General features: G+C 45.2%; 1 protein-coding gene across 2 annotated transcripts in view; it reads left to right on the forward strand.

Moving 5' to 3' along the window:
• The window catches only part of srgap1a (SLIT-ROBO Rho GTPase activating protein 1a), a 288,344-nt gene that overhangs the window by 241,231 nt on the left and 21,960 nt on the right, over window positions 1-25,153 (forward strand). For both annotated transcript variants that reach the window (XM_060839652.1, XM_060839653.1), the window contains 2 exons: window positions 16,262-16,367; window positions 18,388-18,612. In XM_060839652.1, the coding sequence (XP_060695635.1) occupies window positions 16,262-16,367; window positions 18,388-18,612 (331 nt within the window). The remainder of the gene's footprint in view (window positions 1-16,261; window positions 16,368-18,387; window positions 18,613-25,153) is intronic.

The raw sequence follows: 25,153 nt of genomic DNA on the forward strand, positions 1-25,153 counted from the left end.
CCAAATCAAATCTTAAGACTGAGGTTGGTAGATGCTTGTTCAACAAGAGATTCAAATAGCATGCAGCAATGGTGGAAAAATGTAAGTGAGAGAGACATTCCAGAATCTCATTGAATCACAGAACAGGCTTGAAGGGCTGAACAGCCTCCTCATGCTCCGACATTTTTAAGTAAGGATTTGCTACTTTGTAAAATCTGTGTACCTCATGAGAGAAAACCATACCTCACTCACTGATTAACTGTCCGAATGAGTCTTCATGAGCAGTAATTTGCCAGATTGTATTCCTTGTTAAATGGGATCCTTGTGGATTTGTGCACCATTGAAATCGATAGCATCTGGTCAAAAGGTTTTAATGTTAGAACAGCTGCATTCTGAATAGTGTCTTGCAAGAACCAGTTGTGATTTTTTTTTGTAAGTTACCCAGGCAGTGAGAATTGTTGCTTGTTTGAAAAGTGCTCAGAAAGCACTAATTGGCAAGTTTCTCCTGAAGATACATAGAAATGGGAGGCACATCTCTCTTCAAAGTATACACATGTTAGGCTGCTGTTTCTGTGCAAGCTGGGGCAGCAATGATGGCTCCATGGTTATCACTGCTGCCTCACTGCACCAAGAACCCAGGTTCAATTCCACCCTCAGGTGACTGTTTATGTGGAGTTTGCACCTTCTTCCCATGTCTGCTTGGGTTTCCTCCCACAGTCCAAAGATGTGCCGGGTAGGTGGATTGGCCATGTAGAGTGCAGGGTTACAGGGATGAGTTGGAGGGGTTGTTCTGGATGGAATGTCTTTGGAGGGTCAGTGCAGACTCAATGGGCTGAATGGCCTTCTTCCACATTGTAGGGATTCTATGAATTTGTAAAATCCTAAGAAAAAGAGTTTAACGAGAACATGTTTAAACACAGTGTTGTGTTTAAGTACAAGTTGGACTGGCTTGTAGAGTTCTTTCCCTCTCATTTTGAACATCTTTATGGCTTTTATTGTTTGTTTTAAATTTAGCGAAACTCCCAGTGCTGGAGATGGGCAGTATGCATTCACAATGATTAATTCATTCTTGACAAATGCTTTCTCACTAAGTGCAATGAGTTTGAGGCTTCCCAAATAGGAGTGTTTACATTTACAAGAGTCAACACAGACTGCTGTGCTGGAACAGCACTGAGTACATGACTTTTGGAGTAAAGAATTTTTTTTCCATCTTTCAATGACGCTGTCTTGTTTGAGGAATGTAAGGCACAGATGCATACACACAGGCCTCCCTTTCTCATCTTTGCTTGTGGGGTTATGTCCATAATCGGTGTTCCCTCCAGCAACCTTCCACTAGTTTAGCCAGGTATCCGAATCATCCTGGGAAGAGAAGGCGAACCTATAAGAAGAGCTAGAGTAGAAATAGAAAGGAAAAATACTGCAGATGCTGGAAATCTCAACGAAGGGGGGAAGAAAGCTAGAAACTTTCAACAAGTCAGGTAGCACAGAAAGAAACCGATGACTTGAAATGTTAACTTGCATCAGGAGTCAAGTTATGCCTGAGTTTTGTCAACTTGTTCTGCTCTTGTTTGAGTTGTATCGGCTTTTCATACAAATCACAGAGAATGGTGAGAGGTGGTCTAATCAGAGTAGAATTTTGAGTAGCGCTTAGAGTCATAGATAGAGTCATAGAGATGTACAGCATGGAAACAGGCCCTTCGGTCCAACCCATCGATGCCGACCAGATATCCCAACCCAATCTAGTCCCACTTGCCAGCAACCTGCCCATATCCCTCCAAACCCTTCCTATTCATATACCCATCCAAATGCCTCTTAAATGTTGCAATTGTACCAGCCTCCACCACTTCCTCTGGCGCTCATTCCATACACGTACCACCCTCTGTGTGAAAACATTGCCCCTTAGGTATCTTTTATATCTTTCCCCTCTCACCCGAAACCTATGCCCTCTAGTTCTGGACTCCCTGACCCCAGGGAAATGACTTTGCCTATTTATCCTGTCCATGCCCCTCATAATTTTGTAAACCTCGATAAGGTCACCCCTCAGCCTTCGACGCTCCAGGGAAAACAGCCCCAGCCTGTTCAGCATCTCCTTATAGCTCAAATCCTCCAACCCTGGCAACATCCTTGTAAATCTTTTCCAGCAACAGATTAGGGATAGTCAACATGGCTTTTTGTGTGGAAAAACATGTCTCACAAACTTGATTAAGTTTTTTGAAGAAGTAACAAAGAGGATTGATGAGGACAGAGCAGTAGATGTGATCTATATGGACTTCAGTAAGACATTCAACAAGATTCCCCATGGGAGACTGATTAGCAAGGTTAGATCCCATGGAATAGAGGAAGAACTAGCCATTTGGACACAGAACTGGCTCAAAGGTAGAAGACAGAGGGTTCCACAACATCTTTCCGATAGGAAGGAGACCAGAATTGCACGCAATATTCCAACAGTGGCCTAATCAATGTGCTGCACAGCCGCAACATGACCTCCCAACTCCTGTACTCAATACTCTGACCAATAAAGGAAAGCATACCAAATGCCTTCTTCACTACCCTATCTACCTGCGACTCCACTTTCAAGGAGCTATGAACCTGCACTCCAAGGTCTCTTTGTTCAGCAACACTCCCTAGGACCTTACCATTAAGTGTATAAGTCCTGCTAAGATTTGCTTTCCCAAAATGCAGCACCTCGCATTTATCTGAATTAAACTTCATCTGCCACTTCTCAGCCCATTGGCCCATCTGGTTCAGATCCTGTTGTAATCTGAGGTAACCCTCTTCGCTGTCTACTACACCTCCAATTTTGGTGTCATCTGCAAACTTACTAACTGTACCTCTTATGCTCGCATCCAAATCATTTATGTAAATGACAAAAAGTAGTGGACCCAGCACCGATTCTTGTGGCACTCCACTTGTCACAGACTTCCAGTCTGAAAAACAAGCCTCCACCACCACCCTCTGTCTTCTACCTTTGAGCCAGTTCTGTGTCCAAATGGCTAGTTCTTCCTCTATTCCATGGGATCTAACCTTGCTAATCAGTCTCCCATGGGGAATCTTGTTGAATGTCTTACTGAAGTCCATATAGATCACATCTACTGCTCTGTCCTCATCAATCCTCTTTGTTACTTCTTCAAAAAACTTAATCAAGTTTGTGAGACATGTTTTTCCACACAAAAAGCCATGTTGACTATCCCTAATCTGTTGCTGGAAAAGCGCAGGTGTTCAGGCAGCACCAAGGAGCAGGAGAATCGACATTTCGGCCATGAGCACTTCTTCAGGAATCCTTCTCCTGCTCCTTGGATGCTGCATGACCTGCTGCGCTTTTCCAGCAACACATTTTCAGCTTTGATCTCCAGCATCTGTAGACCTCACTTTCTCCTATCCCTAATCTGGCCTTGCCTTTCCAAATACATGTACATCCTGTCCCTCACGATTCCCTCCAACAACTTGCCCACCACTGAGGTCAGGCTCACTGGTCTGTAGTTCCCTGGCTTGTCTTTACCACCCTTCTTAAACAGTGGCACCACGTTTGCCAATCTCCAGTCTTCCGGCACCTCACCTGTGACTATTGATGATACAAATATCTCAGAAAGAGGCCCAGCAATCACTTCTCTAGCTTCCCACAGAGTTCTTGGGTACACCTGATCAAGTCCTGGGGATTTATCCACCTTCAAGACATCCAGCACTTCCTCCTCTCTAATCTGGACATTTTGCAAGATGTCACCATCTATTTCCCTACGGTCTATATCTTCCATATCCTTTTCCAAAGTAAATACTGATGCAAAATATACATTTAGTATCTCCCCCATTTTCTGTGGCTCCACAGGGGTCCTATTTGAGGGGTCCTATTCTCTCCCTAGTCACTCTTTTGTCCTTAATATATTTGTAAAAACTCTTTGGATTCTCCTTAATTCTATTTGCCAAAGCTATCTCATGCCCCCTTTTTGCCCTCCTGATTTCCCTCTTAAGTATACTCCTACTTCCTTTATACTCTTCTAAGGATTCACTCGATCTATCCTGTCTATAACTGACATATGCTTCCTTCTTTTTCTTAACCAAACCCTCAATTTCTTTAGTCATTCAGCATTCCCTGTACCTACCAGCCTTACCTTTCACCCTGACTTGAATATACTTTCTCTGGATTCTTGTTATCTCATTTCTGAAGACTTCCCATTTTCCAGCCATCCCTTTACCTGCGAACATCTGCCTCCAATCAGCTTTCAAAAGTTCTTGCCTAATACCGTCAAAATTGGCCTTTCTCCAGTTTAGAACTTCAACTTTTAGATCTGGTCTATCCTTTTCCATCACTATTTTAAAACAAATAAAATTATGGTCGCTGGCCCCAAAGTGCTCCCCTACTGACACCTCAGTTACCTGCCCTGCCTTATTTCCCAAGAGGAAGTCAAGTTTTCAGCTTCTCTAGTAGGTACATCCACATACTGAATCAGAAAATTGTCTTGGATACACTTAAAAAATTCTTCTCCATCTAAATCTTTAACGCTATGGCAGTCCCAGTCCCAGTCTATGTTTGGAAAGTTAAAATCCCCTACCATAACCACCCCATTATTCTTACAGATAGCTGAGATCTCCTTACAAGTTTGTTTCTCAATTTCCCTTTGACTATTGGGGGGTCTATAATACAATCCCAATAAGGTGATCATCCCTTTCTTATTTCTCAGTTCCACTCAAATAACTTCCCTGGATGTATTTCCGGGAATATCATTCCTCAGCACAGCTGTATGAGGCTTGATGAGGTAGATGTTGCTTCCCTGGACAAGGGGAATCCAGGATCAAAGATTGTAATTTGTTTAGGACTGAGATAAGACTGATGTGATTTTTTTTGCTCAGAATTGTTGGAAATTTTTAGAATTTGGAATTCTCTATACCAGAGGGTTGCGGATGAGTCAAATACTAGAAAATGGAGATCAGGTGGGCGGCACGGTGGCACAGTGGTTAGCACTGCTGTCTCACAGCGCCTGAGACCCGGGTTCAATTCCCGACTCAGGCGACTGACTGTGTGGAGTTTGCAAGTTCTCCCCGTGTCTGCGTGGGTTTCCTCCGGGTGCTCTGGTTTCCTCCCACAGTCCAAAGATGTGCGGGTCAGGTGAATTGGCCATGCTAAATTACCCGTAGTGTTAGGTAAGGGGTAAATGTAAGGGTATGGGTGGGTTGCGCTTCGGCGGGTCGGTGTGGACTTGTTGGGCCGAAGGGCTTGTTTCCTCACTGTAAGTAATCTAATCTAGGTGGAAGATAAGGCCTTGATCATGCTGAGTGATGGATCAAGTTCAAGGGTCTGTATTTCATCTCTCGCCTTATGTTTGAAATGGATGGCCTGTAGTTTCAGTTATTGTAAAGTTGTTGAAGAGACAGGAAAGTTCAGTCTTTGAGAATTAGAATATCGTGTAAAATTTACTTCCTATAAGAAACTAAACACTCTGGTCCCTCGACTTGCAAACTACATAAGCAATGCCTTGAGGATTCCTTTTCCCCACATGGATTTTTGCAGTTGATGAAGGGGAAGGCAGTGGTGTAGTGAAAACATAACTGGGCTAGTAATCCGGAAATCCACAGGAATGGTCTATGACCCAGCTTCAAATCCCATCACAACAGTTGGTGGAATTTGAGCTCCGTTAATATATCTGGAACTGAAAGCTAACCCCGGTATTGGTGAACGACGCATCTCTCATCCATTGTCATAGAAGCCAATGGAGGAAATCTGACCTCTTTATCTGATGTGGCCCAGTCCATACATCAATATGGTTGACACTTCATCACTTTGGGATGGACGACATATGCCAATTTTGCTAGTAATTCCACATCCCACAAAAGAATTGGATTGTATTATCTAATGGATCTGGACTTACTCATATTTTACACGATAAGCTGAGATGCTCAAACTGAGCAGTTGAGCCCACGAATGTCTGATTATCAGTAAACAGTGAGATTCTGAGAGCAGGAATCTATTCCACACTTTTGCAGGGCTTAGCTGCATCTCTTTATAGTGATTCATGACGTGATATTCCTGCTGCTGGGATATCTCGAGCAAGTCTGACTTATGGAACACATTTGGTTACCCACTAAGCTAGCCTTTGATGTAGGATAAGTAACAGAATCCTAGAATCCCTACAGTACAAAAAGAGGTCCATTGGATCTGCACCAATGCTCTGAAGAGCATCCCACTCAGAACCAGCCCCAGCCTTTATTTCACACTTCGCCGAACACCATGGGCAATTTAGCACGGCCACTCCACCTAACCTGCATGGCTTTGGACCATGGAAGGAAACTGGAGCACCTGGTGGAAACCCAAGCAGACATGGGGCTTGGTCCTCTGAATGTAGCTGAAGAAATATTTCAACACAACATCTTTTCTGAAATACCTGGAGATGAGCAGCACTTGGCAAACTGATGTTGAATGAAATGAGGTTTGCTCACTGTTTGCAGTACAATTCACAGCTTTAAAGCATTACATGCATGAGTGTATATATAACTTGATGGGCTGAATGGTCTACATCTGCTAGGGTTCACAATCAAAGTCTCCCTGGCTTACCTGGACCGATCAGACCTCTTCTGTAGACCAGCATGCAGTTATGGCAGCTGCTGTTACCCAGCTCCAGGGACCAGTGGCATTGCGAGCCAGTAGCACTGCCAGGATTGGTTGCACTGCCATAGTCCAACTGGTTGTCAGCTCCAGAGGGTGTGTTTACCTAGCTCCAAGGGGACAAAGGTCCCACGTTGCAGGAACATAGCTGCCTGCTGCACTTTACTGTGACAGGACAGGACAGGATTGTTCTGAATATTCTCTTCCGGGGATCGAGGCATTCACCACCAATCACCACTATCATCCACCGCCCTCTATCCAACCCCCACCATCACCCACCACCCCCTATACAACACCCGCCGTCACCTACCGCCCCTTATCCAACACCCACCGCCCCCTATCCAGGATCCACAGTCACCCACTGCCCCCTATCCAACCCCCACCGTCACCTACCGCACCCTATCTAACCCCCACCGTCACCTAACGTCCCCTATCCAACAACCACCATCACCCACCGCCCCCTATTCAACCCCCACAGTCACCCACCGCACCCTATCCAACCCCACCATCACCCACCACACCCTATCCAACCCCCACCGTCACCCACCACCCCTATACAACACCCACTGTCACCTACCGCCCCTTATCCAACCCCGACCGTCACCCACCGCCCCTTATCCAACACCCACTGTCGCCCACCACCCCCTATTCAACCCCCGTCACCCACCACCCTCTATCCAACACCCACCATCACCCACCACCCCTTATCCAACACCCACCATCACCCACCGCCCCCTATCCAACATCCACTGCCCCCTATCCAACTCCCACAGTCACCTACTGCCCCCATCCAACACCCACCGTCACCCACCTCCCCCATCCAACTCCCACCGTCACCCACCTCTCCCTATCCAACTCCCACCATCACCCACCTCCCCCTATCCAACACCCACCGTCACCCACCTCCCCCTATCCAACACCCACCGTCACGCACCGCCCCCTATCCAATCTCCACTATCATTCACTGCCCCATATCCAACACCCACCTTCACCCACCACCCCATATGCAACATCCACCATCACCCACTGCCCTTTATTCAGCCACCATTATCACCCACTGCCCTCTAACCAACCCCCACCAACACCCACTGCCCCCATCCAATCCCCACCGTCACCCACTGCCCCATATCCAACACCCACCGTCACCCACTGCCCTCTATCCAGCCCACATCATCACCACTGCCCTTTATCCAGCCCCCACCATCACCCACTGCCCTCTATCCAGCCTCCACTGTCACCCACTGCCCCATATCCAACCCCCACCATCACCCACTGCCCCATCTCCAGCCCCCACTATTACCCACTGCTCTCTATCTAGCCCCCACCGTCACCCACTGCCTCCTATTCAGCCCCCCATTATCACCCACTGCCCCCTATCCAACCCCCACCGTCACCCTCTAGCTCCTATCTAACCGTCTCCACTATTGAACCATCCATGTGAATGGTGTCTTTTAATGTAGTAAATGACAGGGTCCTTCACAGTTGTAGGTATCAGTCGAAGAGATATATGAAAGCATAGGAGAATAGGTGACCAATGGCCAAGTCAAGGAGGTCAATTGTGAGAGCCTGCTATATGAAAGAAAAGGAGGAAATTCCAGAGTTTGGGATCTTTTGGCAGCTGGAGGCACAGCTTCCGATGGCAAAGTGACAGTGACCAGGACTGTGCCTGAGGGCCATTGTCCGTTTGACAAATCCTACCCTTTATGCCTGAAGCATTAGGCTCCCTGGTGGAGGACTACAATCGTCACCTTGTTTACTCAGGCCTGCGCAGAACTGCGGGAGCAAGCTGGCGGAGGTACAAGGCATCAATGAATAGCCTGATTCAGATGGGTGCCTACCATGTACTACTTACTGTGGTAAAGCAGAATGTGAGCCAGATGTCAAATGTGATGAGCATATGGCTGGTAATTTGATCCTTTATGTCATGTGACGAGCAGTGGGATACAGAAATACTTGAGGCTAATTTCCGAGAATGGGTCTTTTCAATGCAGTCAGACACAGGAGGTCCATTGCAGGAATTTATAGCAAATGTTGGTTTTGAGATCGCACTGTACTTACTCAATTAACCTTTTCCACTTTGTTTCTGTATAAATGAATATCTGTAGAATATACTGTGCTCCATTGGAACCATCCCCATGGAGTGACTGTCTAGTAGCTTTGGAAAGTTCAACTTCATCCCTGGGCAGGTTTCCTCAATGAGTCATGAACACTGACTTGCTTTTGTAGACTGTCTTTCTGGTATATCAAAGTAGAACACAGGGAGCTCCACAAATGTAGTTATGAGTCAAAGATTGACACTGAGATACTTAAAGGACTTCAAGTAATAAAACATGGAAATAGACCCTTCAGCCCAACTCGTCCATGCTGACCAGTTTCCCAAACTAAACTAGTCCCATTTGCTTGCATTTAACCCAAATCCCTCTAAACCTTTCCTGTCCATTTACCTGTCCAAATGTCTTTTAAATATTGTAATTGGATTTGCCTCTGCCACTTCCTCTGGCAGCTCGTTCCATATGCACATCACCACTCTGAGTGATAAAGTTCCCCCTTAGGTCCCTTTTATATCTTTCCCCTCTCAGCTTAAAACCAATGCCCTCTTGTTTTGGACTCCACTACCCTAGGGAAAAGACCTTGGCTATTCACCTAATCTATGCCCCTCATAATTTTATAAACATCTGTAAGGTCAGCCTCCACCTCCACAGCTCAGTGGAAGAAGGTCCCAGCCTATCCAGCCTCTCCTTATAACTCAAACCTTCCAGTCTCAGTAACATCTTTGTAAATCTTCTTTGCACTCTTCTCCCCCTCCACACACTCCCATCTCCATATTTTCCCCCCTCCACACTCTCCCCCGCCACGCATTCTCCCCCTCCACACTCCTCCTCCACACTCTCCCCCCTCCACACTCTCCCCACTCCGCACTCTCCCCCTCCACACTCTCCCGCACACTCTCCCCCTCCACACACTCCCACCTCCACACTCTCCCCCCTCTACATGCTAGAAAAGCACAGCAGTTCAGGCAGCATCCGAGGAGCAGGAAAATCGACGTTTCGGGCAAAAGCCCTTCATCAGGAATAGATTCCTGATGAAGGGCTTTTGCCCAAAACATCGATTTTTCTGCTCCTTGGATGCTGCCTGAACTGCTGTGCTTTTCTAGCACCACTCTGATCAAGAATCTGGTTTCCAGCATTGTAGTCCCTGTTTTTACCTACACCCTAAGTCTCTGTTTGACAACACTCACCAGAAACTTAACTTTAACTGTGTAAGTCCTGTCCTGGTTTGTCTTACCAAAATTCAACACCTTGCATTTACCTGCATTGAACTCCATCTGCCATTCTTCAGCCCACTGGCCCAGTTGATCAATCAATCTATGTGATCTTCCATAACTATCTTCACTGTCCACTTTACCACCAATTTTGGTGTCATCTGCAAACTTACTGTGACTTCTATATTCTCTTATCCAATTTGTTTACATAAACGAGAAACAACAGTGAACCCAACACTACTCATTGCTGCACACCGCTGGTCACAGGCCTCCAGTCTGAACAACAACCCTCGACTACCACCCTCTGTCTCCTACCATCAAGCCAGTTTTGTATCCAGTTGGCTAGCTCTCTCTGGATACCATGTGATCTAACCTTATGAACCAGTCTACCATGCGGAGCCTTCTCGAGGGCTTTGCAGAAGTCCATGTAGACAATGTCTACTGCTCTGCTTTCATCTCTCGATCTTGGTCACCTCTTCAAAATTTGGAGAGATATGATTTCTCACGCACAAAGCCATGCAGACTATCCATGATCAATCCTTACCTTTCCAAATACATGTAAATTTAGTCCCTCAGAATCCAATGCAACAATTTACTCACCACTGACATCAGGCTCATGGATCTATAGTTCCTTGGCTTTTTCTTGCAGCCTTTCTTAAATAATGACACAATATTAGCCACTCTCCAGTCTTCTGGCAACTCAGTCCTGTCTGTCGATGATACACAAGTATCTCAGCAAAGGGCCTTGCAATTTCTTCCCAGCTTCCCACAATGTTCTGGGATGCATCTCACCAGGTCCCCAGGATTTCTCTACCTTTATGCATTTTAAGACTTCCAGCAGCATCTCCACTTCTGTAATGTGGACTCTTTTCCAAGATATCACTACATATTTCCCTGAGTTCCCTGGCTTCCATATCTTTCTCCACAGTAAACACTGACACAAAATATTCGATGAAGACCTGTCCTGTGGCTCCACGTATAGATGGCCTCATTGATCTCTTAGTTATTCTTTTGCTGTAATATCCTTGTTGAATCTCTGGACTCTCCTTTACCCTGTCTTCCAAAGCTATCTCATGTCCCCTTTTTCCCTCTTAAATGTACTCATACACCACCTATACTGCACAACAGATTTGCTTGATCCCAGCTGTCAATATGTGACATATGCTTCCTTTTTCCTGACCAGATATCTCTAATTCCTCAATATCTCTATTCACCTAGTGTTCCCTCCTCCTGCCAGCCTTGCCTTTCTAACGAACAGGATCATGCTGGTCCTGAACTTTCATTATCTCAGTTTTGAAAGCCTTCCACTTGCCAGACATGCCTTTACCTGTAAACAGCCTACCCTCAATCAATTACTGCACGCTCCTGTCTAATATCATCAAAATTGTCCTTGTCCCAATTTAGATCCTCACTTTGTTGACCAAGCCTATCGTTTTCCATAACTATTTAAAAACCAATAGAATTATGGTCACTGGTCCCAAATTGCTCCCCTGCTAACACCTCAGTCACTTGCCCTACCTTATTTCCCAAGAGGAGGTTGGGATTTGCCCCTTTGCTAGTCTGGCTTTCTGCACAAGATGAGAAAGTTTTCCTGAACACACTTAGCAAATCCCATCAAAGTGATGGCACGGTGGCACAGTGGTTAGCACTGCTACCTCACAGCGCCAGGGACCTGGGCTCAATTCCTGCCTCAGGCAACTGACACTGTGGAGTTTGCACGTTCTCCCCGTGTCTGCGTGGGTTTCCTCCGGGTGCTCCGGTTTTCTCCCACAGTCACAAAGATGTGCGGGTCAGGTGAATTGGCCATGCTAAATTGCCCGTAGTGTTAGGTAAGGGGTAAATGTAGGGGTATGGGTGGGTTGCGCTTCGGCGGGTCGGTGTGGACTTGTTGGGCCAAAGGGCCTGTTTTCACACTGTAAGTAATCTAATCTAATTTAAAATATTATGGGCGGCACGGTGGCACAGTGGTTAGCACTGCTGCCTCACAGCGCTTGAGACCCGGGTTCAATTCCCGACTCAGGCGACAGACTGTGTGGAGTTTGCACATTCTCTCCGTGTCTGCGTGGGTTTCCTCCGGGTGCTCCGGTTTTCTCCCACAGTCACAAAGATGTGCGGGTCAGGTGAATTGGCCATGCTAAATTGCCCGTAGTGGTAGGTAAGGGGTAAATGTAGGGGTATGGGTTGCGCTTCGGCGAGTCGGTGTGGACTTGTTGGGCCGAAGGGCCTGTTTCCACACTGTAAGTAATCTAAATCTAATCTAAATCTAAATCCCATGAATAGCTTCTCTAAGTACTTCTTAAAAAAAAAATGCCACCCCTCTGCCCCGTCTCTTGCTTCCCCTTTCAACCTTCCTATAGTATCTGTACCCCGCAACATTGAGCTGCCAGTCCTGTCCCTCCCTCAGCCATGTCTGTCTAATAGCTATGATATCCCATTCCCATGTTCCCAGAATTCATCTGCCTAACTTGTCAGGCCTCTTGCATTGAAATAAATGCATTCTAATCCATCGGTCTTCCCTCATTCTCTGCTGTGTTCCTGTCTGCCTTGTCTATTCAACCTGCTGTCTTTAACTTCTGTACCAGCCTCAGCCTTCTCTCTTGTCTGACTCCTGCTTGTGTGAAAGACAGTTGATCAAAACCTGAGTCAAGGACATCAATTTTGAGAAGCAACTCTGAGGAAGGGAGACAATTCCAGGGCTTGAGATCTTGGCAGCTGGAGCAAATGGCAGAGTGGTGATAATCGGGAATGAGCAGGAGGGCAGAATTTCAGAGTCCGAGATTTCTTTAGAGTGGGCAGGGAGAAGGGCTGTGGGCAGACAGTGGGCTCTTGTAGGCTTAGTGGAGGTTGGAGAACAGAGATGGGGGGAGAGAGGTGAGGCTATGGTTGATCACGTCCACGAAGATGGGCAGACAGATGAGGAAAGGAACCAGGTGAGGGCTCCCCCCAGCTTTCTGTAAAGCAACAGAGGGGCCAACCTTCCCAGGACTCCAATGCAACATTATAGGTCAAGATGTGATGGGTGCTGGTGTGAGGGGGGGGGGGGTCTCTGTTGTGTGAAAGAGCAGCAAGAAAGAAGATACAACATGGTGGCACAAGCACCATGGAGCCTTCACTCCAAACAGCCCCCAATTTGCCTTCTGTTTCTAGGTGTCACTTTTATAGAGTTCTTCCTGCTCTTGCAAATTCACACATCTCAAGAGCAACACATCACCCCACCAGCCGGCATGGCAGTTCCTTGGAAGGTTTTCGCAGGGGTAGGATTGGCAAGGTGTGACAGGGCTACCCTTCTGCGGCTGCTGAGTAACCAAGATTCCAGGTCTACCTGAGGCCCGACTGGGATATTCCAGTTGAGCTCCTCGTCCCCACAGCCAGTGGGTTCCACTTGCACTTCCTGGAGGCAGCCTGCAGGTGGCAGTCTTGGCGGCCCAGCGCTCCAGGCAGGTTCTGGAGACCCTCCCTGTCAGCCGCACCCTCCCCTCTCCCAGAGATCTAGCTATGCAAAAACCACTGCCTTTTTAAGTTTACTTTAATGATAAAACGTTGAAGAGCAGGTTCTTTCATTTAGAAGCAGCCTCTTCTCTCACACACACCTCCCATCACAACCTGCTGGACGACAAGACACCACAATCTGAGAATATGCAGGAGCCCTTTTCAAACTGAGGTGATGAGATTTGTTTTCACTCGAGGGGAGTGAAACTGAAATTCTCCACCATAGAAGGCTGTGGAGGCCAAGCTGCTGAATATATTTATTAAAAAGATTTTCTAGACAGTGAAGGCTTCAGGGTGAATGGAGAGGGAGAGAGAATGGGACAGATGACCAGCCATGATCGTATTGGATAACTTAGTTGGCTCAATGAACAAAATGACCAGCTGCTCCTAGTTTCTGCTTCCTTTCCGATTGGAAGGTTTCTGATTGAGCATGCCCACTTTGTGGGACCACCCGCTGTCCTTAATTGACTGCCTTCAGGGGAAATCACAGCCAGTGACTTGTATTTTCTTTCTCCCGCTGTGGGATTCGGGCCACCATTTCAGCTTGATGGCAGGGTTCTGAAACCCACAGGGGCGATTCTGCCCCTGGACACCAACACGGTTTGCGTTTTGTTTGATTTGTGGGAAAGTTTTCTCGGGTTCGGGTCCAAACACACTAATATAAATAGTGAGAGTGTGTCGATGGTATCAGTAGCTTTCTGAATTCTCCCAAGTACTTGATGTGTGGCCATGATAGAAATGTACAAAAGACAAGGTGGGGGCCATTTGGCCCATCAAGCCTGACACCCCCCCCCCCGCCCCCCCCCCCCCCCCCCCCCCCCCCCCCAAAAACCTATAATGCCTGAGATTTACCTCCAGCCACCCCCTCCCACTGCTGTGAATCTCCCAGGGGAGACTAAGACCAAAACTAATGAAGGGGAGAGCAAAGTATCTGGAAACTTGCACTCCAACCCACTGAAGCAGTCAAAACTAATCTGAGATACCACTGAAGAAAACATTTCCCCTTAAATAAATCAACATTTTAAACGATGGAAGTATAAATATAAGCATGCGCCACACGTGGACAACGTAGTCAGGCAAGAACTATAGCACTTGTGTCCTCCATGCTAAAATTGTCTTTTCATTTACTGAGCTGATTGCATTCAGCTTTGTACGAGTGCCATTTACATCCCAGATCCAAACAAACACAGTCGGAAGAGAAAACAGGCAGAAACTTAAATAAATATTTATTATTCACGTAAGTGAATATCCTTGATTTTATCAAATATACACCGGAATAAAAGTATACAAGAGAAACCTCATTGAAGCCAGACAAGTAGAGAGGCTATCTTTGTTCGATATGAAGAAATAAATTCATGTAAAAAGTTAATTTAAAACTTGCCAATTTGTTCAAATCCATTTAAAGATCCCAGCTCCATGCAAAACAAGCAGACTAAGCTTAACAAACCGAGCACAAGTCTAACACCACACTCTATAAATCTCTATTAAGCAATGTGCGATATTATGTGGAAATAGTAGTTGGTTATGGTTCTGTGTTCATAGTCTGAAACCTGTGCTCATTATACGACTAATCTACAAACATATATTCAACTGGGAATTTAAGTTTAAGCCTGGAATAAACTGGGTAGGATCAGTCATGACCAAAGTTTTGAAATCCATCTGGTTTGCAAGTGTCTTTGCAGGAAGGAAATCAGCCATCCTTACACAGTCTGGTCTACACGAGACTCCAAACAGACAGTCATGTAGCTGATTGTGCTCTGAACTGGCCCAGCCAGTCACTCTGGTATTCAAACTAGGGCAGCTCCTCACCATCTTCTCAAGTGTGGTTAAGGATGGACAGTAAATGTTCCCCATGCTGCTAGTGCCCAATCCTATGAGTGAATTTAAAGTAAACACTATGAATGAAAGCTCAGATTTTCTGGTGTGGTCAACATTCCCCTGAAAATTTCCATATTTGGTTTGCAAAATTGAGTAGATAATAGTGGCGTCCCTTTCATCTGAATTACAGTTTGAGGGCCCACAGACGTCTCAATGATGTTTTCTCCTTTTTGCTGTATGGTGGAGTACTCTCCACTCCCAACAACATTTTCTGCCCCTCGGTGGTTCTTATCCCTGACCGTACAGACCCCACATGTTAATTGTCTGAGCCAATATCATTCCTTACTATCGTGTTGAATGTCCTTTACTAAAAATGTTGCCCCACCTGCTTTACCCTTTTGTCTGATCTTTATAACTAATGAATGCCACTGGATGTTCAGTTTCCATCCTTGGTCACCCTGCAGCCATGTCACTTTAATCACAACTGAATCATAACTGTTTATATCTACTTGCTTGGCTAGTTAATCTAACTTACTGCAGATGCTCTGTGCATGATGACAAAAGCCTTGTCTTTCTTTGTTTAAACCTTCATTTGGTCCCGTTGGTTTATCACCCTGGATTCTTCTGCCTTCCACTTTTGTTTCTTGTCTTTCTGTTGTTTCTTTCTATTGTTGTTTCTCCCGCCTCGGCTCCCTGCTCAGTTTCTCATCCCTTGCTATTCGAGTTTAGACCTTCCCCAAAAGCCCTTGCAGACACCAACATCCACCTCCAACGACATTAGTACCGGTCTTTCCCAGATGCAACCCTTCCTGCTTGGACTGGTCCCAGTACCCAGGAATCTGAACCTTTCATCTGGTATATCCTGTTAGTTTGAGTCTCTTAACAGGTTAACATCATTGTCTGAGAGTTTGTTGTGTGGAAATTGGCTGCTACGATTTCTATATTTATATTAAATTGGTACTGCAAAGTGAGTTGAGATTCTCGAGATTGTGAACTGTATTAATGCCCGTCTTTATGTTGACATTTGTTCAAATGATAGAACAATGTTAGGTTTGTCAGCCTTGCCTGGGCATGGTATTTGTTCAAAGTGACCGTATTCCCATGTTTTGCCATTCCAGGAGTAGAGAATCTGTATGAGAGAGCTCTTCATCTTCGCAAGATTCTCCTCACCCTTCCCCGCTCTGTGATCATCGTGATGAGATACCTCTTTGCCTTTTTAAACCAGTGAGTATTGCCCCTGTCATATCCTACATATTCAGAAGAGACCCTTGTGTTTATGATGAAGCTACTGAAAGGATCATTTTCCAACTAAATGGCCTGGTTTGGCAGCTGGTGAGTAAGATGGAGAAATCCTGGGATCAGGGAGGTCTCTCTTGAGGGAACATTGTGCAGTTCAGTCTGTTGTCACTGCAGTTTCATCATTGGGGGCAAAAAAGGAGCGAGAGTAGGCCATTCAGCCCATCAAGTCCGCTCTGCTATTCAACATGATGATGGCTGATCCTCTATCTCAAGACCATACTCTTGCTCTCTCCCTGTATGTCTCTTGATGGTCTTTAGAGTCAGGATGAGGAATTTGTTCCCTTAGATGGTCATTAATTTTTGGAATTGTCTTCCACAGAATGCCGTGGGGGTTGTGTCATTTAACATATTCAAAGCTGAGTTTGATTGATTTTTGACAGATGTGGGATGATGGGGTGTGTGTGGAAGGTGGAGGTGCAGTTGACGGGAAAGTGAAATCAAGCCCACAATCCAATCAGCTATGCCCTTATTGAATGGTGGAGCAGACGTGAAGGGCCAAATGGCCTCCTCCCACTCCTGCTTCATGCGATCTTCTAAAGTGACGATTTGAAGAATGAACCCCCTTCGGATTTTGTGATAACTAACAACAAGTGAAACAAGAGATTGGGGTAAAATAAATGGTTTATCGAAGCCCCTGTTCCCAAGGTTCTGGTTTGGGAACCCTGTCACGTTTTGTTTTGTCTGTAAGTGAATTTCAGTGAACTGGTTGAGAACATGATGCATCCTGTGTTGACTTCATTTCCGTTCCGGCTACTCCTTTTCTCTTTGCCAGCAAGTAAATGGTCATTTGGTCCCATTTGGAGAAAAAAAGATATATTTTGTCAAGACTGTTCATCTTGTACTCATCAAGACCATTTGCAAAAATGCCAGTGTAAAGGGAAAACCCAACGTTTATACTGTATGAGAAGAGAGTGCTAATTGGATATCAAAGGCACATTGAGCCAAATGGGCCATCTCCATGCTGAATTAGTCTAGGGCAGTGTTTATAATGTGTGACTCACCCTCATGAGGGTTATTGAGGTGAATACTGGAGAGACCTTAATGAAGAAATGTGACAAACACGTGCAGAAGGATGGGCGGCACAGTGGTTCCATGGTTAGCACTGCTGCCTCACAGCAGCAGGGACCCTGGTTCAATTCCAGCCTTTGTCCTCCTCATGGACAGTTGCCCTTCTCCTAATGTCTGTGTGTGTTTCCTCCCACAGTCTAAAGATGTGCAGGCTGGGTGGATAGACCATGGGAACTGCAGGGTTATGGGAATGGCCTGGGTCTGGGTGGGGTGCTTGTTGCAGAGTTGGTGTGGACTGGATGTGCTGAATGGCTTCCATCTACACTGTAGGGTTTCATTGATGTATTAATGGATTTTGGTGAAGGATGAGTAGAATCTCACATGGAGCATAAACCCCAGCAGAGATTGTTGGGCCGAATGGCCTGTTTTCATGTTATAAATATTATCCGTCTCCTTATACAGTAAGTTCTGCTATAATACAGTAGTTCTGTTTTTGTGTAGTCCTGTGTTATAAGAAAATACTGTAATAGCGGTGCCATTTAAACTAATAGAGCCAGAATTGTGTTATAACCAACACATGCTTTAATATTTCACGTCATAGGAACAGTGTCCTCAATTTGTCAATTGTGTTGTAGCGAATTTGCATGAACGCAACACGCATTATAACAGACCGATCTGTAATATAAGAGATATTTGGTCTATCCTGCTCCTGGATTTGAACAACAGGAGTTGAGCAGGGAATCTTTAGAGCATTTGAAGGAAACTACTCTTTCTCCACCCCTTAATATACAGTCAGAAAAGTCTGAAGGAAATTCCATTTGCTTAATAAAGAGTCTAGTGTTGTGGCATTGAAGGAGGCCTCTGATGTAGGACATTAATCACCTTCTCTCTCTCTCTCTCTCTCTCTCTCTCTCTCTCTTTCTCTCTCTCTCGGCAGCCTGTCTCAATACAATGACGAGAACATGATGGATCCTTACAACTTGGCGATCTGCTTCGGCCCTACCCTGATGCCTGTGCCCGACACGCAAGACCAAGTCTTGTGCCAGGCCCATGTGAACGAGCTGATCAAGACGATCATCATCCACAGTGAGCTGATATTTCCTGACCCCAAGGATCTGGAGGGACCCGTCTATGAAAAGTGTATGGCCGGTGACGACTATTGGTAAGCTCAGTCCATTCGGAGTCACTCTTCCCTGAAGCCTGCCATCTACTGGTGAGCGATACCAATCTGATCATTGTACCAGGATAAGGCAAGGCAGGGTTGGCCGAGCCACTGACAGGATTTATTCAGAGAGTTGTTTTCTAAAAGGGGATTTCGAAGGGTTCTCCATTGCTCATCCAATTCTTGGCGGTTGGTTCCTCCTGTTCTGGGCACCATTGCAATAAAACATTGGCACTAACTGAGCTCCAAATGTGCTGGGTAACCAACTCTGCTGCTCTGAGTTGCCATATTGCTGTCAGTGTCATCACATGACTTCCCATCTTTCTACACCAATCAGAGAGCTCGCTGAATTGTCACTGCTTTTTAAAAATTCATTCATGAGATGAGGGTATCTCTGGCTAGGCCAGCATTTATTGTCCATCCCTAATTGCCCCAGAGGGCAGTTAAAGGTCAGCTACATTGCGGTGGATCTGGAGTTACGTGTAGGCCAGACTGGGTAAGGATGACAGATTTCCTTCCCTAAAGGTCATTAGTGAACCAGATGAGTTTTTACAATAATCGACAGTGGTTACATAGTCACCTTTAGAGTAACTTTTAATTCTATATTTTTTATTGAATTCAACATCCACCATCTGCCCCAGTGGGATTGAAACTGATGTCCCCAGCACCTTAGCCTCGAGGCTGATATCTAGTCCTGTGACAATACCACTGTCACTGCCGGACTAGCCTTTGACTGGTAATCAAACAGCCCTTTTCCACAACCCTGTGCAAGAAAAACAAAAGAAAAAGAATAAATTGCTCTTATAATTTTTCTCTTGGTTTTTCTCTCAGCAGTGTCATGCAAATTAATCCCAACTTTCCTATGTCAGCCATGCTTTCAACTGTCCAGGCCAGGCCCTACACAATTTGAAATTCCTTCCTTGCCCCTCTCTCTCTGTCATTCTTGCTCTCTACCATTCTTGTTCATTTCTCTATCATTTTTACTCAGACTCCCATTCTCACTGTTTTTCTCTCTCTCTCTCTTTCTTGCTATCCCTCTCTCTCTCTCATTCTCACTGTCTCTCACTCTCACTGTCGCTGTGTATCTCTCTCTCATTCTCACTCATTCTCTCTCTCATTTTGGCTGTCTCTCTCTCTCGCTCTCATTCTCACTGACTCTCTCTCACTGTCGCTGTGTATCTCTCTCTCATTTTGGCTGTCTCTATCTCTCGCTCTCATTCTCACTGTCTCTCTCTCTCTCTCTCTCGCATTCTAGCTGTCTCATTCTCACTCTCATTCTGGCTGTCTCTCTCATTCTCACTATTTCTCTCTCTGTCATTCTCGCTGTCTCTCTATCTCATTCTGGCTCTCTCTCATTCCTGCTGTATCTCTCTCTCTCTCTCTCTCTCATTCTCACTATTTCTCTGCCATTCTCACTGTCTCTCTCATTCTCACTGTCTGTCTCTCTCTCTCATTCTCGCTATCTCTCTCACTCATTCTCACTGTCTCTCTCATTCTTCCTGTCTCTCTCTATTGCTGTCTCTCTCTCTTATTCTCGCTATATCTCTCTTTCGTTCTCACTATCTCTCTTTTTCTCGCTGTGTCTCTTTCATTCTCGTTGTCTGTCGCTCATAATCACTAACTCTGTCTCTTTCATTCTCACTATCTCTCTCTCATATTCACACTGCTCATTCTCGTTGTCTCTCTGTCATTCTCGCTGTTTGTTTCTCACTCATTCTCGTTTTCTCTCATTCTCACTGTCTTCCTCTCTCTTATTCTTGCTCTCTCAGTCTCGCTGTCTCTCTCTCTCAGTCTCACTGTCCCTCTCTCTCTTTCTCATTCTTGCTGTCTCTATCTCTTCCCCATTCTCGCCATCTCTCTCTCTCTCTCATTCTCACTGTCTCTCATTCTTGCTGTCTCTCACTCGTTCTCGCTGTCACTCTCATTCTCGCTGTCTCTCTCTCTCATTCTCACCGTCTCTCTCTCTCTCTCTCTCTCTCTCATTCTCGCTGTCTCTCTCACTCACTTGCTCTTGCTGTCTCTCTCACTCGCTCTCGCTGTCTCTCTCATTCTCGTCGTCTCTCTCTCATTCTCGCTGTCTCTCTCTCACTCTTACTCTCGCTATCGCTCTCACTCTCATTCTCGCTGTCTCACTCTCATTCTCACTGTCACTCTCATTCTTGCTGTCACTCTCATTCTCGCTGTCTCTCTCTCTCTCTCTCTCACATTCTCGCTTTCTCTCTCTTGCTCTCAATCTTGCTATCGCTCTCACTCTCATTCTCGCTGGCTATCTCTCATTTTCGCTATCTCTCTCTCATTCTTGCTGTTTCTCTATCTCTCATTTTTGCTGTCTCCCTTTTTATTATTACTTGCTCTGACTCAATATCATTTTCCTTTAAAACACTCCTTAACATCTGCCCCTTGATTATTTTTTGTCACCTGACATAATATCATCTGATTCGGCTCTGAGTTAAATCTTTCTTGATAGCGATTCTGTGAAATGCTTCATGTCATTTTATTATGTAAGTATATTAAAGTAAGTTCAGGTTAGGGTTTCCAGGGAGTAAGATTGATGCAACTGAAGATATGGGGGTGGTCACGGTGATGCTCAGCACGGAAACAGACCCTTCAGTCCAACTCGTCCATGCCGACCAGATATCCCAACCTAATCTAGTCCCATTTGCCAGCACCCGACCCGTCTCCCTCTAAACCCTTCCTATTCTTATACCCATCCAGACCTTTTAAATGTTGTCATTGTACCAGCCTCCACCACTTCCTCCGGCAGCCCATTCCACACACGCACCACCTTCTGCATGAAATAGTTAGCCCCTGGGGCCCTTTTAAATCTTCCCCCTCTCACCCTAAACCTATGCCCTCTAGTTCTGGACTCCCCACCCCAGGGAAAAGACCTTGTCTATTTACCCTATCCATGTCCCTCATGATTTTATAAACCCCTATAACGTTCAAACATGTCGTGATGTTTCATCCTTGTTGTCCCTGTCTCAACCCAACACGTGATACACCACTCCTCAGCTATTTAGCAAGGGAGGAAGTAGTCCATCTCCCACACTTGGGGTTGGTTTGGCTCAGTTGGCTGGACAGTTGCTTTGCAATGTAGAGTGATGCCAACAGCATGGGTTCCATTCCTGCAGGTGCCCATGAAGGATTCTCCTGCTCAATCTCTCTCTTTCACTGTGTTGTGTTAATACCCACCACCAGTTATCGTTCTCTGATGAGAGAGCAGCCCTATGGTATGGTAAGACTATGGTGACTTTACCTTCTAGTTCAATACAAACACTAGGCTGCTCTCACCACATCCCAAGTTCTTCACCTTACTGAAGAAAGCCAGCTGATTTATTTTTGAAATGATCTGATTGAATAGTCCTCAAAGGACCAAATGGCACACTTCTGTTCCTGTTTTCTTAAAGTTCACCGTCAAATCAACAATTTAAAAACTAAACAGTGACAATTGCAACAGGCAGTGCTACAGTGACAGAAACCAAAAAAGAGGTGGGGATAACAAGGGAGGGTCTAGTTCAAGATGGAGTTGAAAGGGGAGATAATGCAATCCAGCCCCTGCAGCGCCCACCCCTCTCGAAATAGAAAGACAGCCATCTTTTGGAGTAACCACCAACAAATGATCTAATTAAACTACTGAGCAATTAACAAACACTGCCCACCAGAGACAAAGCAACAATAACAAAAACAGGGAAAGGTAGGGAGAGAGGGAAAGGACTCAATTACAATGAAGTTGGAGGAGGAAATAATGCACTCCATTCCCCACAGCTCTGTCTCAGTGGAAAACCAGCCCATAAAACCAGTGCTTGGTATTACTGCACATGTATGTGTCTACGTACGTGCGTCTCTGCGCACACATGTCTGTGCGTGTGTGTGCCCGTGCGCGTATGCTGTATGTGTGGTTCACAATAGGTTAAAGTTTTAACCCTTAGAGACATATGTTGAGAGTTTCTAACTGTTCACTTTTTATTAGAATATAATAAAACAATCATTCATGTTAAGTACAAAAGCTGGTCAGTGTTTTCTGTTAACCTGACTCCACAGGCAGGTAAATTTGCATACTTTGACTAAATCATTAACTTTAATGGTGACACAGAGTAGCAGAGCTGAGAATCGATGAACTTTCCCGAATGAGCCATAACGTTGATCTACTCAGCCTTTTTGGTTCTTAACTCTTAAGCACTTTGCTTCACAAAGTCCAATCGATATCAGTTTTTAATTGACTTCTCAGCCTCAGGTTTGTCAGAGAAAGAGAGAGAGAATTCCCAATTTCCATTAGCCGCTGTCTAAAGACTTGTTTCCTGACTTCCTCAGTGGCCTATCTCAAATTTTAAGGTTATGTTCAATTAGTCTGTTCTACCAAAGCCTCCCTTTAATTTCCTGTTTAACCTTAGGCACATATCTACTTGTCTTCCTTTAAGAAGCTGCTTACCCCTTTAACTAATCTGTCCTACCATCTCCTCCTGACGGTCAGAGTCAAATACTAATTGATGATGTTCCTGTGAAATGTCTTTGAATGTTTACCATTTTAAAGGTTCTATATAAATGAAGGTTGTTGTTGAGATTAAAGGGAATAGGAGCAGGAGTGGGTCATTTTGACCCCTCAAGTCTGCTCAGCCGTGCTTTAGGAGAAAGTGAGGACTGCAGATGCTGGAGACCAGAGTTGAAAAATGTGATGCTGGAAAAACACAGCAGGCCAGGCAGCATCCGAGGAGCAGGAGAACCGACGTTTCGGGCATAAGCCCTTCTTCAGCCATGCTTTAGAATGGCAGCTGATTCAACATTTTTAACGTTCATTTTCCTGCCGTTTGCCCGTAACCCTTGATACCCCGGCTGATCGAAAATCTATCCATCGCAACCTTAAATATATACAAGGTCTCTATCCCCATGCTGTCTGTACAAGGAGTTTCAAAGACTCTCAACTCTCTGAGAGAAGAAGTTCCTCCTCCTCTCAGTCATGAATTGGTGCCCCTTTATTCTGAGACTATGCCCTCTGGTCCTTGACTCTCCCATGAGGAGGCAACACCCTCTCAGCATTGACCCTGTCAAGCCCCTTAAGAATCCTGTATGTTTCATTGAGATCACCTCTGACTCTTCTAAACTAAGCTGTTTAGCCTTTGCTCAGTCCCTCCATAACAGGGATCATCATTCTCTGAACTGCCTCCAATGAAATGATATCTTCCAATAAACAGAGGGACCACAACTGCTCTCAGTGCTCCAGATGTGGTCTCACCAGCACCTTGTACAGTTGCAGTAAGACTTCCCTGCTCTTGTATTTTGCCCCCACCCCCCCACCTTGAGATATGGGCCAATATTCCATTATCGTTCCTTAGCTGCTACAGCTGTGTGCTAGCTTTCTCCACCCCCCACCCCACATTCCTTTGCTGCTTTCTGCAGTTTTTCTTCATTTAAATAATACTCTACTCTTATGTTCTCCTTTCTAAAATTAACATCTTCATCTTTTCTCACATTATATTCCCATTCACCATTTTTTTTGTCCGCTTAAACTATCAATATCACTGTACACTTCTCATAACCTGTCTTTCCACCTATTTTAGTATCATCTGCAAATTTGGCTGCAGCACATTCACTTCCTTCCCACACATCACTCGTATATATTGGAAACAGTGGCTGTCCAAGCGCTGATCCCTGTGGAAGCCCATTGGTCACAGGTCACCAATGTTAAAAAGAACTCCTGATGTCCATTGGCTGTTTCCTGCCCATGAGCCAGTTCTCTATCCATGCCAATATATTACTTCCAACACTACAGGCTCTTATCTAATGACTCAGCTATCTGTGAGGTGTCTAATGACTCAGCTATCTGTGAGGTGTCTAATTACTCAGCTGTCTGTGAGGTATCTAATGACTCAGCTATCTGTGAGGTACCTTGTTGAACATCTTGTGGAAGCCCAAATGAAACACGTCTACTGGATCCCGTGTGCTGAAGATTTCCTCGAAAAATTCTAATAAGTTAGCCAGATACTAATTAGTCAGATTTCCCTTTTTATGAAGCCATGTGACTGTGTTTGATTGGATTACGATTTCCCAAAGTTTCTGCTCTTACTCTCTTAGTAATTTTGATCTAATACTTTTCCAACAATAGATGGGAGGCTGATCAGCCTATAATTACCTACTTTCTGACCCCCCCCCCCCCCCCCCCACCATCCTAAAAAGGATGTCACATTGTTAGTTTTCTAATCCTTTGGTTTCTCCAGAATCCAGTGATTTTTGGAAAATTACAACCAGTTCATCCACTAGCTCTGCAGCTACCTATTTTAGTATCCCAAGATGGAAGCCATTGGGACCAGCGGACTCATCTGCCTTTAGCTGTATTAGATTGTGTAACACATCTTTGGTGATGCTGCTTAATTCTTCCCCCACATTTAGTATAAATGGAATGGTCAAAGTATCTTCCATCATAAAGACTAATGTAAAATATCTGATTAATTCCTCTGCCATTTCCTTATTCCTCATAACCATTCCCCCAGATTCATTTTCTAAGGGGCTAACGTTCACTTTGACCTCTGTCTTACTTTTTACATAT

The sequence above is a fragment of the Hemiscyllium ocellatum genome, chromosome 19, assembly GCF_020745735.1.
Source record: "Hemiscyllium ocellatum isolate sHemOce1 chromosome 19, sHemOce1.pat.X.cur, whole genome shotgun sequence".
NCBI classification, from domain to species: domain Eukaryota; kingdom Metazoa; phylum Chordata; class Chondrichthyes; order Orectolobiformes; family Hemiscylliidae; genus Hemiscyllium; species Hemiscyllium ocellatum.